The 20727-nt window shown below is 31.2% G+C and overlaps 1 protein-coding gene across 1 annotated transcript; it reads left to right on the top strand.

The window, feature by feature from the left end:
* The first annotated feature begins 6790 nt into the window (after window positions 1–6790).
* On the top strand, window positions 6791–15649 carry LOC132935427 (probable cytochrome P450 6a13). The gene is made up of 4 exons (XM_061001970.1): window positions 6791–8085; window positions 13237–13461; window positions 13695–13946; window positions 14069–15649. Exons 1-4 carry the CDS (start codon window positions 7182–7184, stop codon window positions 14242–14244), a joined length of 1557 nt encoding a protein of 518 aa, XP_060857953.1. The 5' UTR covers window positions 6791–7181; the 3' UTR covers window positions 14245–15649.
* The last annotated feature ends 5078 nt before the right edge of the window (window positions 15650–20727 follow it).

Here is a 20727-nt window from a genome sequence, read left to right as displayed (position 1 = left end):
TAATGTATCTAGATGGATAGATTTATTTAGATAAAGATAAAGATAAATACTTTTTTATCTAGATAAAAAAAGATAATTTTTTTTTTTTTAATGGGTTTTAAATTTAGGTATATTTTAGTTGGGCACTAAGAACATAATAATTCTAATGATGATATAAATAAAAATAATTACATTATTTATAAACCATAAACTTGGTTTGAAAATCTGTATAAATATTAAATGTGTTTGTACAATTTCACGATTTTTATCAATAAAAAATGTATCTAGATGAATTAATTTAGATGAGTAAAAAAATTATCCAAGATGAACGTTTAGATACCTTGTAACTATTTATCTAGATAAGATAAAAGATGAACAAATAATTATTCATATTCTATATTCATCAAGATAAATTTATCTAGATAAGTCCGAACACTGGATATAATATCATTGTATACGAAAAACGATTCTGGGTAGAGACGGTTTGTCAGTCTGGATATTTTATTTTGTTATTATTCATTATAGCCTGTAAGTTGAATTAATATTATAATAATATTATTATTTTAGATTCTGAGCGGAGCGAGAAAGCTAGTGGTTTTACAATGGTGTTTATTTTTTTATTTTTTTTCATCCTGTATACAAAATTTCTACCAGAAGTAGTGCTTTGATTTCAACATATAGTATACCTTATATTTTAGCAAATTGGATCGAGATGGTACTTTAAAGATTTTCTTAATATTTACTGAATAGTGAATGCCACCGGAAAAACTACCGACAAATCACGAAAATCCACTAAAAATGGGATTTTATTTATCACCATAGCAACGAATACAAATTATAATATAAAGATTTTCTTAATATTTACTGAATGCCACCGGAAAAACTACCGACAAATCACGAAAATCCACTAAAAATGGGATTTTATTTATCACCATAGCAACGAATAAAAATTATAATATTATAATATTAATTCAACTTAAAGGCTATAATAAATAATAACAATATAAAAAATCCAGACTGACAAGCCGTCTCCGTTCAGAATCATTTTTCTTATACAATGATATTATATTATTGTATTCAAGTTTAATACAAACCCTTATACATTGACCCACTTGTAACCTACTGTACAACAGAGCGACATCCACTTACCCGCTTTTTTATTCGTTTCTATGATCATAAACAAAGCATTGGAAGCGATATTTCGTAATTTGTCGGCGGTTTTCCCCGTGGCATTAAATAACTATTGAGAAAATCAAAAAATTACCTCTTTAAAGTTTAAAGTACCATTTTGATCCAATTTTCTAAAATATAATAGATACTATATGTTGAAATAAAAGCACTCCTACTGGTGGACATTTTGTATATAGGATAAAAAATAAATAAATAAACACCATTGTAAAACCACTAGCTTTCTCGCTTCGCTCAGAATTTCAAATTATAAAAATAAATAAAAGATAAAATGTCAATTATATATTTTCATAAATATTTTAAATATTTGGTAACAATTGAATATAAAGCTATAAAATAATGTGGCCGTGGCTTATAATACGAACAATACGTATAAGTACTATGATATACATTTTATTTTAAACCATCGCTACCTGTATAATTAAAAAATAGTTTTTTAATTAGTATCAAAAAAGTAGATAGTTGGAACTCATTACACGTAATAACTTAGCCCATTAGAAGTAATGAGTAGGTATGTCATATAAATAAAATAATATATTACCTAATGTTATATATAACATACCTATGTTTTACACTTCTAAATACGTACCTAGGTAGGTATAAATACGATGCATGCAGTTGTAGTATCTATATACAATATACCTGTCACTGTACTTGAACCAGTCTACTATTCATCATAGTATTATGTGTACAGCCATATTATAATGGATTAATACGTAAACCAAAAATATCCATTCTAAAAAATATCGATATTCTATTTTAATTGATAATTTAAGTGTTTTTAATTTTGCAGTACTTTCAAATATATCAGTTTTTAATTAATCTAAACTGGAAACATACAATCATATAGTTGTATAATATAATTTATAAAATATATACAGCTAGGTATATAAAATTTTGTTCTTGATCACTTAGATTTTTATAAAGGTACTATAATGTTCTAATGAAATCGACAAATTTACAATTATAAAAAAATATATTTCAAAATAATTATAAGCATTATCTCTTGACTATTAATTATAAAATATTATGCAACACCGGTTACTTTTAGTCGGTTCATTTTACATTGGTTTTTCAACGTAAATTGTTGGAAAAAAAAATATTGACATTAATTATAGAATTCCCATTTATAACCAAATCGGTTTGGGTTATCTTGTAATTTGTTGTTATTCAGAAACAATGGTAATATAATTTATATTTTAAAAAGTAAATACAACCGATTCGCTGTCTCGTTATTCGATGCCATCGCGTATATATATATAGTATACTGTATACATATTATATATATTTATATACACTGCACGGGCGGGTTCGCTTTGGAATGATAGAGCAATTCGTCATCGGTACGATATGCGATTTTTAATTTGATTTCTTTTTTCGTTTACAATCCTGGTCTAGATACAAATGAGATTTACAACGGCGAAACGTGACGAGGGGAGAGAAGCGAAAAACAAATGTTTAAACAATGGACGTTTTATGGAGATATACGCATATCAATTGGTCGGGTGGGAAAAAAAAAATCCAACGAATAAACGTTTCCTGCAGCAGGTAGACGTGTGCAGCGTGTGCATAATATTACATTGTATTTAGGTTAGCTGACCTACCCTAACATATAGCTATCTCTACCTGTTTTAATATATTATTATTATGTAATAGTTGTAATAATGAATATTATTATTAGGTCTCGGGAGTTATATAATAATATATAGGAGCTAAAATATAAAAAAAATATGCACGACAAAAATCTAAAAAAATCTAACATAGGTACCTATGGAAAATCGTAAAAGTATTGGGAGATACAGCATGTTGCAATATAGCAGAAAGTAAAAATGTTTATTAATTATTATTTTATAACATTGTTGTATAATTGTAAGTAGGTATAGCTGCATAAAAATAGTTTTATTAAATAAATGAAAAAATGAAAAATAAATTATGTAATGTGAGGAAAACTGGTCTCCCGCGAATAGCAAAATAATAATTATTATTGAATTCAAAATAAATGATATCGCTTCCCAAATAGAATTAATAAAAATATTTTCATTTTTGTGAAGTTGTAACTAAAATACATAAGTCAACATAAACAGTAAACACGTAAACTTTTTACTATGCAAACATTAAATAGGTACCTATTTATGCATACAAATATAGAATTATTGTACAAAAACTAAGAAATATTAAATTTCTTTCTAAAACAGACGAATTATGAATTTAAAAATTTTGATTTTTAAGCTTTGCTTAGCATAGATTTCGTGCTTGATTTATGATTTATTAAAATTATAATGCATTTTATTGTAGAAAAATGGGCAACTCCAACATTTTCCTAGTCCTGATTATTATTACCTATATGATGTACGACTCATATGCGGTGATCAGTGATGAGGAGCGAGCTTAGAGGGACTTAGCCCCCCTTAAGTAAATAATTCAAGGCTAAAGCCCACTTAAAATTAAATTGACATTAAATTATTATTTTAGATTCTGATTAAATAAGGGATCTATTTGTTTTACAAGGATATTTATTGATTTATTTTATATTTTTTCTGTGTAGGTACAAGTTTTTGGGTAGATATAGGGTTAGGTCCAAAAATTGTCACTATAAATTTCCTCAGCTTGGTACTTTAGATACGTATTTTTTTTAAATATGTAAGTACTCAATAGTTTTACAAAATTTTGGAAAAACTTTATCGAAAATCAGATTTTTCCATTAAGAGAAGCTGTTGTCTTAAACAATTCAAAAGTCAACCGTTACAATTGTACTAAAACAACGGTAAAATTGCACGAATCTTGTCATTTATTTTAACAATTTAATCGTAACTCCAAAAATAATGGTCATCCATATAGATAATATTAGACTCTAGAGACTTGAAATTTTAGGTAAAATGGGAATATTTTACCTATATTATATTATGCGGTGTGACGAAATACATAATATACCTCCCACCTACATTATATTATTATTATTATTATTTATAAAGTACTAAGCAGGTACGCGTAATAATGACGTAAAACGACGCGCTGAGCATGAATATATTGTGCAATATGGCGGCGGCGGTGAACCGGCCCGGACGCATGCCGGAAAACGGCGGACCGGAACGGTGCGGCAGCGGACGGAAAACGCGCGATCGGGAACGGTGCATGCGGACTGCAGCAGACGGATGACGCGGCGGGACCGGGTCGTCGAGTATCGGTGTGCACGCGAACCAGGGCGGGCGGCGGCAGGGCTCGGTACAAATGACTTGATCAGTGAGAAATTTCGTATCCCCACGAGGGCCGTACACAATGGTCTCCGGGACTGTGCGCTCGCACACACACACACGCGCGCGCGCGCACACCCGCACACACTTGTGATATTATATTATACTGCACACGTGTATTATCCCTCTAAATAAATTAGCCGACGCGATCAATGAGCAAACAATCTGCGTACGCGGTCATGATTCTTCCATACGACGGATATCGACGGCCGGCGCATTCATCGTGTGCGCCGCCGATTTATTCGTATTTTATGTGCATAATATGTATTATTACATACCTCCACGCTCGTTCGGTCCATGTAACGATACAGCTAGATACCTCCTAATATGTATTACAATAATATCGTTCAGGTTTTTTATGCGTTCGGGTTTTTACGACGACCCGACGGATATGCGCCAGGAGAACCATAGTGAACGACCCTCGCGATTATAATATTATGTACCTACCCTCTACGATTGTATTATAATATAATATTATTGTTATTAATTATATTAGTTATTTTTTATATTTCGGTTTTGCTCATCTGTTTAACAACCAAAATAAAAGTCTTAGGTTTTATGTATTATTTACTATTCATTAATCAATAACGACTATTTAATTTTGACTTGAAATAACATCAGGAGCCAGGACAATCGTAAACATTTATAATTTTAGTCTTTTTATTTTTTATCAAATAAAACATAAAACAATAGCCTTCATAAACAACATGTTAATAGGTACCTATATAAAATTGTAGGTATATTAGCAATAAACAGCACTAGAAATTAATAACATTCTAGGTACTTATTTCTATCTTATAATTTATTATGTTATATTCTTCTTACCTACGCAATAATGCGATCTACTAATGAGTATTATTGTTGGTAAACATTTACTGTCAGTATTACTTATGATATAAATATATTATTATTAATACACGTATACGTGCGATCCACTCGTGGGTGTTCGATTTACCTACGCAATATAGTGTTCGACGACATACAAGATCAAAGAATTAAAATATTCTTTCAAATAAAAACGTTCTACATCAACGAACTATCTGTAGGCTTCAGATACCTAATTTGATATTAGTAAAACAGAAAAATATCGATATTTTCACCTACACATTATAATATAAACCAAAACAATTATTATATTCGTGTAGTGCGTTATTGACATGCGCACGTTTGCACATTATGTTTTCGGCTATTTATTTTCTGCATCACAAGAGTCACTAATGATCACTTACTACCACAGTTGCAGGCAGTTCTATCTACAACCGTGCTTAGTATACGCATACACATTTACACTATTCGCTTGCACACACATACTATAGTAATGTACCTATTATTGACATTACGTAATAATTATAAACAACAATATTGTGTAATATGCAAGGTTGGGCAAGTTAATGAAAATAATCAACTATGACAAATTAAGTTAATTCAATTAAATTGTTCTCGGTTAAAAGTAAAAAGTTCACAAAAAAAAATCCAACTCGATAACTTTAAAGTTAAGATGGAAAATAAAATTAACTTAACTCAGTTAAAAAAAGTTAATTTTTTTTTTCAAGCTTTAATATTTTTAAGTTGTTGAGTGCCTTAGTATTTTGATTTACACAAACATTTACCAAGATGTTTAAGACTGTGTAAACATAAGATTATTATGATATATTATAATGAAAAAACAAATAACCAAAATCGAAAAAGAGTCGAGAAATCAGTATTGTCCGTTGGCTCCACATGATACGAAAATCAAATTAACTTAATTGCACAATAATGATTATTCATTTAAAAAAGTTAAGTTACAACAATAACGATTTTAACTGAATAAGTTAAGAAGTTAAGAAGTTAAAAAAATTAACTTTTTAACTTAACTTTAACTGGTTGACAATTTAATGCCCACCTTTGGACTTATATGTGAAAACAATATTAATGTGGCAGACAACGTTATGATATATTATAATATAATAGGCCTAAACCTTACCTATCGTTTGTTTAAACAAAACAAATATCAAAGGAAAATTTTCAACGGATCAGTTAAAATTGAAATTTGACATAGAAAATAATATGCCAGAAGGTAGTTTTCGAGTTGTTGTTCGGAGTGCGAACGTGTTTTAGAAGAATATGCAATATCATTGTCATGCGCAGTTTTCATATTTTGACGAGCATGCACCTACGCGCGCGGGACCGCTCCAAAACACGGCCGGCCGGCCGACAGCAAACTTAATTGTATTAATAACGCTATTCTTCGGTGGCCAAGGCCACGCCGCGCCGGTGTATTGCCATGGAGGAAGTAATTATCTCTTTTTCGTCGCTGTCGTCGTTTCGGTCGCATCGAGTCGACTCGTATGATTAAGTGTAATTTATTATTCATTACCGTTCCGAGGTCGCAAGTCGTTCGGTCGCACGCGATTCGTCGGCTGCAATGAGGACGATACGCAATAACGTACCGATAATTACACAGGCATCGCAATAAAATCACAACACGAATAATTAATAACAACGTATAGGTACCAATAGTGAATCGTACCCACGCAAAAAGACGTGCGACGGTACTTCGGCGCAGTCGGTTGTCGCGCAGTGGCCGTCAGTGCGTTTGCGTCTCTGGTCTACTCCGCTGCAGTTTGTCTATTAATATTTGCCTTTTTCTCACAAACAACATCGGCTCTATTCGTTTTGCCAACCATCGATACTGCTAACGACGCGCGTTACACGCACAGAACAAAACAAAACAATTCCTGTTCTTAACTATACCGTTGACCAGTAGTGCACGCGGTCGCAATGTCCACGTCGCAGCTGTTACTTGACTTGGTGGCCGGCTGGTGGACGGTAGCGATTCTGGCGTTGTTTGCGGCCACGGCGTACCACTTCTGCACGTCAACGTTCGGCTACTGGCGCGACCGAGGCGTCCCGTACGTGCGGCCGACGGTGCCGTTGTTCGGCAATATCGGCGGGCTAGCCCTGGGCGTCGAACACCAGGCGCGCATGTTCGGCCGGATCTACGACGGGTTCCGCGGTCACCGGTACGGCGGGTTCTACCAGATGCGCACGCCGCACCTGATGGTGTGCGACCCGGCGCTGGTGAACCGCGTGCTGATCGGCGACTTTGCGCACTTCACCGACCACGGCATGTACACGGCCGGGCCGGAAGAGAACCCCCTGGCCAACGGGCTGTTCAACATGAACGGTGCCCAGTGGAAGATCATGCGGCAAAAGCTGAGCCCCGTGTTCACCGCCGGCAAACTACGGCACATGCGTGGCCAGGTGGCCGAGTGCAGCGAGCAGCTAATGCGCAACGTGGCCGCGGACGTACCGGCCGGCGGTGGCCAGATGGAAATCCGCGACGTGCTCGGCAAGTACTCGACCGACGTCATCGGCACATGCGCGTTCGGACTGCACCTGAACGCCATCAACGACGAACGGTCCTCGTTCCGTAAGCACGGCAAGGCCGTGTTCGCGCCGTCGTTCCGTGTGCTTCTCAAGGAACTGGCCTGGATGGTGACGCCGGCGCTACGACGCGCGCTCCGCATCGGTGACATGCCGCCGGACGCCGCACAGTTCTTCACCGCCGCGTTCACCGACACGATGAAATACCGGGAGGAACACAGCATCGTCAGGGACGATGTCATGCAGTCCCTGATCCAGGCCAGGACTGACTTGGTCGTCAACAAGACCGAACCGTCAGGTATGACGTTGAGAATAAAATACATAGTAAATAATATATAGTAGGCGACACTGCATCTATACTATATATCATGTATATAGGTGACACGTCAAAGTATCCCGGTAAATATATCCAGGTAATCCCGGTTATAATACCCCCGAAAAAATATTCCAAATACATAATATTCCATGACAATATCCCGCGTAAATATTAATTAAAAATTGTAACCTCTACCATGAAAGATACCTATACTGCAATAACCGCGTGCACTTCGTCTAAAGTGATTGTGTTATTAGTTATTTTGTAAATGCGGTATCGTGTGTGTATGGCGAGCTAACTGTTTACACTTCATCTAATTTACTAACATATATTTTCCAATAGTTTTTTTTTTTTTTTTTTATTAGAACTTCTAGTATATAACTATTGTAGTTTGACAATTATTACAATATATAATATAGATAAGGTTTAAAATATATAGTATCTTATTCTAGCATAATTTAGATAATTAGGTAATTAGATTAGAATATAAAATGAAATGATACAATATAATATGGTGGACGTATAACGGTATATGGAATTACAATTTACTTTTATTTAATAAAGCCGTTAAGAGAGACAGGATGGGTTTTATGATTGCAGTGAATTCGGTAATAAAGGATGTAAATAAAGTTTCTATATTAGGAGATAAGTGGGAATGGTTATGATTGGAGGAAGTAGCTTTGGCATATGATGGTTTATCGGTATTGGGATTTGAGGTGGATTTAGGAAAGTTTGTATGAGATTTGGGAGTAGATATGAAATGTTCACGATGAGGTGAGGTCCGTGAAATTGGCCGTATAATGTCAAAATTTTGGCTCCAAATTTTGTCAATAATTTGTAAGTCATTTGTAAGTATTTGTAAGCACAATTTGGTAATTTGTAAGTACAGCCGTTCGCAATTATCCTCAAAAGTTTAAATCACGGCTAACTTCCGTGAAACTTGGCCGTTTTGGCATTTCAAAGTTTTTGACTACTCCAAATTGTCATGCGCGATTTGTAAGTATTTGTAAGCACAAATTTAGAATTTGTAAGTCATCCTTTCCTTAATTATCCCAAAAAGAAGTTGGCCGTGCTTTGTCGAGCCTTTTGAACTTTGACTGTTCCAAATCGTCCTGCGCAATTTGTAAGTATTTGTAAGCATGAATTTAAAATTTGTAAGTCATTCCTCCCTAATTTATTCACAAATAGATTGTTGGTCAAAAAATTTATAAAAAAAGCATAGTTAAATTCAAAAAATATCTTTATAGGATAAAAAATTTTAAAAGAGTAAAAAATCAGCTAAATAAAAATTGATATTAAATAAAATGTAATTTCAATAAAAAAGGTTGGTTAAAATAAAAACCAAAGTAGACAAAATATATATCTAAGAAACCTAAATGGTATAAAAAATCAGTTGAATAAAAAATTGATATTTAATAAAAAATCAAATATTAATAAAATGAGCCAAGTTAAATTTTAAAAAAATATCTTAATAGGATAAACAATTTTAATAAAATAAAAAATCAGCTACCTAAATAAAAATTGATATTAAACAAAATGTAATTTCTATAAAAAAAGGTTCGTTAAATTAAAAAAAACAAAGTAGAAAAAATGTATATCGAAAAAACCTAAATAGAATAAAAAACCAGTTGAATAAAAATTTACAATAAATTGAAATTACATTTTATTTAATATCAATTTTTATTTAGGTATAGCTGATTTTTATTTTATTAAAATTTTTTTTAATTTAACTATAATTTTTTTATTAATTTTCCTTTAATTTTCCATAAAAATCTAAAAAACCAATAAAGAATAAAAAATCAGTCGAATAAAAAAAATTTTATTTATTAAAAAATCAAATATTAATAAAAGGAGCCAAGTTAAATTAAAAAAAATATAAGATCAAAATATAAAAATAATAATATAATATAAATATAAGATTTTTTATCCTATTAAGATAATTTAACTTGACTCATTTTATTAATATTTGATTTTTTATTAAATATCAATTTTCTATTCAACTGATTTTTTATCCCATTTAGGTTTCTTCGATATAAGTTTTTTTTCTACCTTGGTTTTTTATTTTAACTAACCTTTTTTTATTGAAATTACATTTTATTTAATATCAATTTTTATTTAGGTATAGCTGATTTTTTATTCTATTAAATTTTTTTATCCTATAAAGATATTTTTTTAATTTAACTATGCTTTTTTTATTAATTTTTTGACCAACTTCTATTTGTGAATAAATTAGGGAGGAATGACTTACAAATTTTAAATTCATGCTTACAAATGCTTACAAATGACTTACAAATCATTGACAAAATTCGGAGCTAAAATTTTGACATTGTGCGGTCAACTTCACGGACCTGATGAGGTGGTCTGTAATTAAGTTTTTTATAAACGGGACAGCCTTTGTAATTTGCTGGGTGACTACCTTAGCATAAAGCACACCTGACCGGAGATTCTGGTGACATAGTGCATACATCAGATCTGTGTTCTTCGCCACATCTGATGCATCGTGGAATGTAGTTGCAGTAACCCTGAGTGTGCCCGTAAGACAGACAGCGATGGCATTGAGGTGAGCCTTTACGTGGGTGGGGCTTTTCGACAACAATTTTGGAGTGTAGTAGATACTCGATTTTGTATAAATCCATGTTGTTGGTGGCTTTTTTGAGGTCGACGAAAAAGAGAGGTAGAGCCGTAGAGGTGATTTATCGGAAAAGCGTTTAATTTTATGAACGTATTTAACCCGGTGTCCCAATTCTGAAAGAGAAGTAATTATATCTTCAGTAGAGGTGGAAGGGTGGAGATTGCGGATCACCACCCGTAATGGACGCTTATCATACATCTGGTATTAATGACTACTGATGAAGTTCTCAATTATATATTTAATGAGTAGTCTGTAATGCTCATATAAATGAGTTTGGATGATCAGGTACGAAGGTGTGGTTTTACAGATAAATTCTGTTGTGTTGATAATTTTAATCAAATGTCAGGTGAAACTTGAAAAATTACTCACGTCTTTGATATAAACTGCAGGTGGTTTTGGTGGGATATTTTGAGTATAAGTTTGAGTTTTGTTTGGCTGTGTGTTTTCGTTAGAGTCATTTAGTGTGGTGAGAACTGAGTACTTTGATTTCTTATCCTCTGGCTTGGGTGAAAGCGAAGAAGACGATAAATTTCTTTTGCTTGAAGTTTGATTATTTTCAGCTGTGACACGTTATCGCCGGACTGTTTCCAATAGTTAGAAATTCAAAAATTATAGAATTTCTCCACATCCAAAATTTAAATAAATTATCAACATTTCAAGAACACAACTACACTAGGTATTTGATAATTCTTTGATATTCACCAAAAAAGTATTAAATAATGATATTGCATATTGTGTATAGCAGTGATACATTTTTTTTTGTAAGTTTTTTTATAATGAATTATAATTTCAATTATTTATATATAGGTACGTATTGTTTGAATTGTAAATTTTTTTTGAAAATTTGAAAATAATTAGTTACCTATACGATTTAATATTGTATACATGTATTCGTACGTGAGAATTATTTACATAGAATTTTTTCGATCAGCAACTAGGTACTTTATATAACTAAAATATTATTCAGCTTAAAAATAATATGCTTCATAATATTTTTTGAATTGTTATTGTTATATTTTATCATAGAATACTTTTCCGTGTATAATTTGGTTTTGGGATATTTTGACGTAAAAATTAAAAACGCAGCTGTATATTATGCACAATAAATTGTGTCGGAATATTAGCATTTCCGCGACAGATTTTAACAATATCACAGTAGCGTACCCAGGAATTTTCAATGGGGAGCGGATGTTATAAATAATAATGTTATAAGTATTTAAACGAATTGTGGTGATAATAACAAAGACACAAATAAGAGGCTTTATGAGACAGTAGGTGGATATAACCTATAAAATCTCCCCCCTGGGCACGCCACTGCATCACTTGGGTCCGACCGAAGGCATACCTATTATTATAGGTGGGTACCATCTGCGTACGCTGAAGACACGAAGAGACTAAAATCTGTTTATGAGATTAATATTGTAAAAAATACAACTGGGTATCTATAGCTAAGTAATATATTACAATCATTATGGATGAGGACTTCTAGAACTCAAAATATGTATTCGCTTAAAATTTACTTTAAAAAAATTGAATATATAAAATATGGTACGCACCTAAATTATAATATACAAAAAGAAAAATACAAAAATTATTTTAATAAATTGATAAAAACTTCAAAAATTATTGCCCAATAATCAAACAACTAATGATTTGATAAATTATGACGGACAACTGAAGTTCACTTCCTACACGCGTCGCAGTGTTATCGGCTGTATAGTGAATTACTTAACCAATAATATTATAAATTATAATATATAAGAACACATTTTGTAAATAATATTTGTATACGGATTTTTATATGTTACATTATATTTAATATCAACATTTTTCAATTTTGTACCTATATTATAATACGCTTTTTTGTCTAACCTAACCTACTCAAATATGCATTTATATGCAATAACGACAAAATATGCAAAATAATATGTTTAGTATAACCTTTTTGTGTTATAAAACATATTTATAAATCACTCGCAAAGTTTTATGACCTTTCTAGACAATCTAGACAAATATCGAAAAACTAGAAACCTTCACTCAGACTATAATTTACCACGAGATATAATATAATATTCAATAAGGTCAAGCAAAAAAAAAATAGATATCCATTTCGAGGAAATATTTTAAAGTAAACACTGTGATGATGTTGTGATCTAAAAGTTTGTCGAAAGTTTATCTGAAATCCATGTACGAAATCATATCCATATAGTTGTACCTACGCCTTTATTAGACACTTAATGCTGATTTATCTGCACACATTGAATTATTCAAACAACTGTTTAATCTATTTAGGTATACAATATATAGTATAGGTACGTATGGGTACGTAAACATAATGTATTATTCCATAATATATAACTAAACAAAAAAAGCTTTAGAGGTATATAGTGTACCTACTATATTATATTATACTGATTTATAGTTATTAAATTTATTATTATCAATTAAGTTGTGTTATTGAACAGTATAGAATTTTGTATTAATTAATTTTATGTATTTAGTTGAATTCTTAGAAACGGACATCGTGGCAAATGCATTTATACTATTCGCCGCTGGTTTTGAAACAGTGTCTACGGCAATGAGTTTTTGTTTATATGAGCTCGCGTTGAAAAAACCAATACAGGACAAAGTGCGAGAAGAAATGAATGCGATGAAGAAGAAACATAACGCTGAGATTGACAATGATTTTCTAAAGAATTTACCTTATTTGGAAATGGTATTAGCTGGTTAGTATCTATATATGGTTTTATAAACTAAATTGTACCCATCATTGACAAAATATATAAAAAATATAAATCAATCAAATTATTTCAATTCGTCATAGAATACGAATTATGAAAACACTTGTATGACAATACGATTGCTTCAATATCATTATTTATTTATTTATAGTCTAATAATTAATTTATAAAATCAAAGCATTATTGGCAATTTGTATGATGTAAATATTATGTTTCAGAAACTTTACGAAAGTATCCACCACTTTTAACACTATTTAGAGAAGCTACGCAGGATTACCAAGTACCAGATGACACATTCGTAATCGAAAAAGGTACAAAAGTTCTTATTCCTGCGTACGCTATTCATCACGACTACAGATATTATCCCGATCCCGAGACTTTCGACCCCGAACGGTTCTCACCAGAGGAAAAGGCTAAAAGACCAAATGGAACTTATATGCCGTTTGGCGATGGACCTCGCTTATGTATAGGTAATTGAACAATAACAAACAGTAAAATACGTTGGGCTCCACAAGAGTTTTTCTCAGTGAGGCCAAGTTTTTTCTGTAATAAATAATATTTATATAACTAAATTACTGTCGTCAAACTTTAGGGAAACGTTTCGCAGAAATGGAAATGAAATTGGCGTTAACCGAACTTTTGACCACATATGAAGTGGAACCATGTGAAAAAACAGACATTCCAATGAGATTCAGTAAAAGATCACTAATTATTACGCCAGAAAATGGTATTTGGTTAAAATTTAAACCAATACACGCATCTAAATAAGCATATTAAATTCATTGGACTTATTCAATAGATATAGGACTTGAGCCCAACAGCTTTTAGACAAGTGGTGGGTCAAAAATATAATATTATACCACAGCGCACAAAACCAAATTATCTTATTTAAAAATATTCAGACAGTTAAGAAGTGGCCAGGTCCTAAAAATCCCCAGTAATTTAATTCTATGATCTTCTGTATACATTGTAAAATAAATTACTGCGTATTATGGAATCTAAATGCAAGAACTTACGAAGAATATTATTTCACTTTCTATTATTTACTATCCAGTTTATTGTAATAGTGTATGTAGCTGATGCAAATAATTAAATAAAAATACTTAAGTTCGTATATTCGAGTGGGTTACCAGTAAATTTTAGATTATGTGTATGATAGTTGCGATGTTTTTATGTTGGTTTTCTATTATAACAAGTTTAAATTTCAAATAAATTATACTTTCTTAACTTTAAAAATGTATTTTACTAAAAATTAAAAAGTATAATTTTGTATTCTTTAATGTAAAGTAACATTTGTGTACAATAATAATGACTACACTATACATTTATACCTCCAAAAACAGTAGAACTTTTATAGGAAAAATGTTTATCTATTAATAATTAAATTATAAATGTATTGTTACAAAAATGTTTGCAAGATGAATAATTGAGACTATCAGACTATTAAAAAGCTCAGTTTCTTTAAGCCAACATTAAAATCGTTTCTGATTTGTACAACTTTAATTAATGTTATGTTGTTAATTTACTTTTAGGTACCTGTATTTGTATATGAAATTATAAATGACTACTATATGAATATTTATTTATAATTATATTTAAGTTTTAAAAGTTTTATGGGTTTCAGTAGTTATGAATCTTTATGTAAATTAAAATTATATGTTATATGTATACCTACCGGCCTTTTTCGTTTAAGGCCTGTCGCTGATGTATGTAATACGAAAATAAACAAAGGTACTTACTGCATAATTATAAAAATTCATACAAATATTAATTTTTTTTTATTTATTTTAAAAATTATCTTTCTACTTTATACATTATCTCAGTTGTGTTAAACTATTTACTACTTAGTTATACTTAATTGGACTTCCTAGTGTAGTTGAGTTTATGTAGATCATTGGACAATATATTCCATAACTAGTATACAATATATATATTATATATATACAAGGTGTACAAACAATTTGGAAACTCTTCAATTACTCTTTGCATATTTTTATACCTATATAAGTATATAATATACCGATTACTGCAGATAACATCGCTACAAATTTATTAAATTAAATATTTAATCACCTCGATCATTAATAATTTCATATTGTCGTTTATCAATTCTAATTAGTCTAATGACGGTTTTCAAACTTTTTGAACACCCTGTATATGATGTATGGTAATAATTGAAGTTTCATAATACTATATAATCCTATTACTTCTTTTAGAATCTATTTGTTGCACTGAAAAGTTGTTGCTTACGAAAAATTATATTACAATTAAAAACACGACGTTATATTATTCATAATTATCATAAAACCCAAGTTAAGCTTAGTAATATGTTTAGTTAATTATGCAGTGTTAAAAATTAAAAATCATATTATCACATACTTGAGATAAATCTATACATCCCTTTACGACCCCTACTATAATGGTCTGTATGCCATTTAATAATAATATAACTTAATTTTCTGTGCTGCATTAATGTATTTTAAAACTATTATAATTAAATTCATGATTTTCTCCCCGTCGCGGTCGTCAAGGCCCCAAAGTAACATTATTAACTACAAAAACAATAATAATGCAGCTGCAAAAAAACCACAGCTGCACTTTGCTGCAACATAGAAAGTTGTTTTATAATATAGTGCGATTCCTAAACTCGATATTTGAAATGATCAAAGGTATTCTCGAGAAACTTATTAAGCACTGTGTAATCAGTCTTCTATTAATTGATGCTCTTCGCTGTAAACACAAATATTATTATATATATAAGCCATAATAATATATTATACACGCGTGTTGTACACTCGTATAAAATCATATTATAATAAAGTGCATATTAGGTACCTATATCGGTATTATGTTTGGCACACTCCCCCGAAACAAAATCATTGTATGCACTAAATGCAATAATATCATCATATTCTGTATATTAGAAGAAGTGGATTAGAAGTGGTGATTTTCTGTCTTTGTCTAACACCTGAAGCGCAAAATATAGGAATTTAGACGTGTTATATTAACAATAAACTGATTGATCTATAGTGAAGAATTCCGAAAAAAAATTTAAATTTGTTGTTATCTATGATTGAGATCGACTTAACCACGTTTTTGATTTCATAAAGTTATTATTAAAATATAGAAATAAAAAAACTTTTTTTCAATTTTTCAATAAATTACAATCGAAAGATTCTGGAACGTCGTTCTGGAATAGACGAATACGACAAAGTTTAATGTTATATTTCTAAGTTCTTATCACTTCACTATAGGTTGATCGGTACTTTAGAAATGGAACATCTCTACATTTCTGGTGGCGTGCACGTGTAAACAAACACAGCAAATCACCGTGGCTTCCTATTCCCTCAATGCAATATAATACTATTATAATTGTAGGTGTAGTGTTATTATATTATGATATGCAATGAATAATATTTCTACCACGCCGTCAGAGACGCAACGTTTTAAATAAAATACAAATCTATATGGCCCGTTATTATTATTATCATTGAAAATGATTATTGCACTGCACGCGGTGGCAATTGGAAGCTGTTACAATTAACGTCAGGATTAACCGACTGCAGATATATGTGTGCACAAATAATATATCACTATACACATTTAATAGCTATGTGTATATGTATATATATATTGTATGTACATGTGCACCGCACTCCAATATATATATTGTATCAATTATTTATTATGTTGTTTCATATTATATATATATATATAGGTATATGTGAATATAACAACAAGGGTACTATAATTGCACATGTGCTTATAACGCCAGCACTATCCGACTAAACGTTGCGGAATTAAAATAACAACCACATTTCCCACGCGTACCGTGCGCGTATTATTGTTATGTTGTATACAAAAATGATACAAACCAAAAAAAAAGCCGTTGTTATTATTCAGGTCGATTTTTTAAAATAATAGTTTAAAAAAATTACATTAATTATTGTATAATAACAGTTTATAATATTATGTAGTTTCGACGCGTGTATACACAATGTACATCAAACGGTATATTGCTTGTGAACAGAAATGTTTTAAGTTTTTAATATCTGTTGATAATAGAACAGTATTAAAAAAAAAGGTTATTAAATACTCACGAAGTATATCATTACATAGATACAGAATTATTCATAAATTAATCGGATACACGAGAAATACGCCTATTAATAACTAAACACCGCATGATGTACGTGTATAAAACAATAAATATAATATGATGCGTGTAAAAGTTGCACGACTTAATTAATTTTTGTAGAAATCCAAAACGGGAAAACGGATTAAGATACGGTATGATGTTATTTTCGGTTTAAGCATATAATAATAATATTATACGATGTTGTTGACGGGCTTATGGAGTGTAGGTAATCGGCTCGTTACCACTATAAAGGAAATATTTTGTGTGTGTATGTGCAGTGTGCGTGTATAACAACGTACTTAGACGTTTCTCGACGTCACAGCATGTTCTTTTGAACTTGCAGCGAGTTTATCGTTTGATACAAACACTGCTGCAGATTTTAGGCCTTTCTATTTAATTTCCGAGTCGACATGGCGCGTTTGACAAACGAGGCGCTGCCATTAGCCAAACCACACACGTCACGCGATTGGCGATGTGGATTAATTCGGATCGTAAAGATTTATAAAGGGGTGATAAAACAGAATTTTGTGAACGCGGAATTTAATGTCGTCACATATGAAAGCTGAGCTTTTTGGCGCCGTGAACTACTACCTACCTATACGTATATATCGCGAATAACTGCAACACCACCACGTCGTAAACTGAGGAATATCAATCTGTCGAACGGGATTTCGGTATTAGGAAGCGCGACGAGCAAGGAAGAAAGGTATTAAGTTTATACAGGGTAGGTACTAGATTCTATATTAAAAAAATAAAATAAAATAAAAGAATACCTGTGACCTGTCAATGAATGTCTATATACACATATACGTTCTGGAGCGTTTTCTTTCCGGAAAATAGAAGATTATATTGACTAAAAGGGCGGCTTTGACGGATAAAAATGCACTACGCGCTTTTTAAAAGCTCATTTTTTATTTCAGTAGTATGTACTTCGTGATTATCGTTAATTTGTAATGCTTTCCATTTAGTCTAAACTTATGGAGCAATATAAGGTACAATATATATTACCTATATAGTATATATAGTATATAATATGTATTATGGTAGCTGGTCGCCTGTCCGGAGGTCATATGTGCTCGAAAATCATCTTTTTGAAAACCTTTGTACAAAAAATCATGTTATATAGAGTGTGATCTTGGAAAAATTATTTGTTCAAAAAGTCATATACCTATTTAAAAACTATAACTTGTGTAGTTATGTTCTTTGAATTCATTGTATCGATAATAAATCTAGGTTACTTATTTTAATTTTATTTTTCAAGTAAATATTATATCATTCTTTACTTGTAAAATAATAACTGTTTTTAAATAAAAAAAATCCCAAATAAATGAATCAAACAATATCGATACATATATAATATACCTTCGTTCTGTTCTACAGTTCTTATCACTATATCAGTGCGTGCAAGTAATATTACAGCAAGTACTAGTTTTTTATTTTTAAAATTAACTTTGAAACTTTAAACCGTAATGGTGGTGCAGTAATGTATTACCATAAGTCATCATTACAATATTTCAAAAACAAAGACAGGCAATTGGAAATATATTTTTTATTGTACTTGTGAAAAGGCGTGGAGCAAAAGTTCGAACATTTTGAGAAGAAAAATGACATTATGTAGTCATAGCTAGGTACACTTAATTTTTCCTGAAGATCAACTTATTATTTCCATGGAGCTGATCCAATACGTTTGAAGTGCACGAATTATCAAATGAAACATTAAAAAAAAAAAAGAATTAAAGAAAATAGGATAAACCAATACAAATAACATTTTTAGCATATTCGGTTGGTATCGTATAATTGAATAGCAAGATATCACTCAATATTTATGCGTATTCAAATCTTGTCAATACTTAATACTTATATAGGTTAAGTGTAGGATACCTATACAGCAGTTTTTATATATCGACTGCCGTCGCTATGAATATTATAGCGATCGTTTCGTTTAAAGCGCATCGGATAGTTAAGTTTTAACTATAATATATTATTTATTTCGCCTTTTTCTGAAACGATATTGCCGATCATAATATAACCGGCATCGGCGAAGGATAGGTAGTAATTTCGGAAAGACATTACAACACTAACAGTCGTCAACAATATTTATGTGGTCGCCTAAGTTTTTATAGTCCATTTTTTTTTCTAGAAAGTCTGCAACGACAAAATTTAAGGTTTGCATTCCATCTACTATAGTTGTTATATCCATATATACATGTTATATATATATATATATATATACTCTTGATTTTTCAGTATGGCAAATAGATACGCACCCACACACACCACACACTCGCAAAGCGTATATATACAGATAATAATGCGTACCCAAAGATGTTGATGTAGTTTATGTTAGTGTCATTTTTTTCGCAGCGCATAAAAGAAAAGTACGGTTTTCATGAAAGCTCTATTTGGCTCACTCCCTCTCTCCCTCCTTATATATACACACACACTTATATATATATATATATATATGTGTTCCGGACTTTCAATGTTCCGCCGTATTATACTGCACACACATTCAATGTAGTTCCACAAAATATTTATATTACGTATAGACACAACAAGCATAATTCTCGACTTTAGGTGATAACTTTTCATTGTGAATAATATTACCATAAAGATGTCCCGGAATAATACAATTCGCGAACCGAAATAAAAACAAATTTTCCCGTGACACCGCATAAACACAAATAAAAGTGCGAGTAACGACACACGGTGACAACTTACTGCTGCCTAGGTCATAACAGGCGGATGTGCCAACACGCCATACGCACGCGGCATACGCACGTAACGCATAATAATGGTACCTTATATTATTATGTTGTATTATATTATATTATGTATTATGCCGATGCATTGAACAACATGATAAACGCACTGAAGTTACCTATACAAAATGCGAGTTTAGAATTTGTTCGGTGATTAAGCAGGGAGTATTATACGAAGAACAAAAAAAGTTCTTGTTCGAATTGATATCTAAATATTTTGAATTATAATTTATTAAAGCATATTAACTATTTCCAGCAAGCTATCTATTTAATAATTAAAGTTATTTAATATGATAATATTACTATATCGTCTAATGTCCATACATTGTGTATTGTAGATAAAAAAAAACT

This window comes from Metopolophium dirhodum, chromosome 1, assembly GCF_019925205.1.
Source record: "Metopolophium dirhodum isolate CAU chromosome 1, ASM1992520v1, whole genome shotgun sequence".
Taxonomy (NCBI): Eukaryota; Metazoa; Arthropoda; class Insecta; order Hemiptera; family Aphididae; genus Metopolophium; species Metopolophium dirhodum.
The sequence above is the reverse complement of the archived record's forward strand: the minus strand, read 5'-3'. Positions and strand labels throughout refer to the sequence as shown.

What these genes read in the sequence shown, in the direction of transcription:
- LOC132935427 (XM_061001970.1), top strand. Translation starts at nt 7,182, where the DNA reads ATGTCCACGTCGCAGCTGTTACTTGACTTGGTGGCCGGCTGGTGGACG. An exon ending in CAACAAGACCGAACCGTCAG is followed by an intron (nt 8,086 to 13,236) that starts GTATGACGTTGA and finishes TTATGTATTTAG; the next exon opens with TTGAATTCTTAGAAACGGAC. An exon ending in TTTGGAAATGGTATTAGCTG is followed by an intron (nt 13,462 to 13,694) that starts GTTAGTATCTAT and finishes ATTATGTTTCAG; the next exon opens with AAACTTTACGAAAGTATCCA.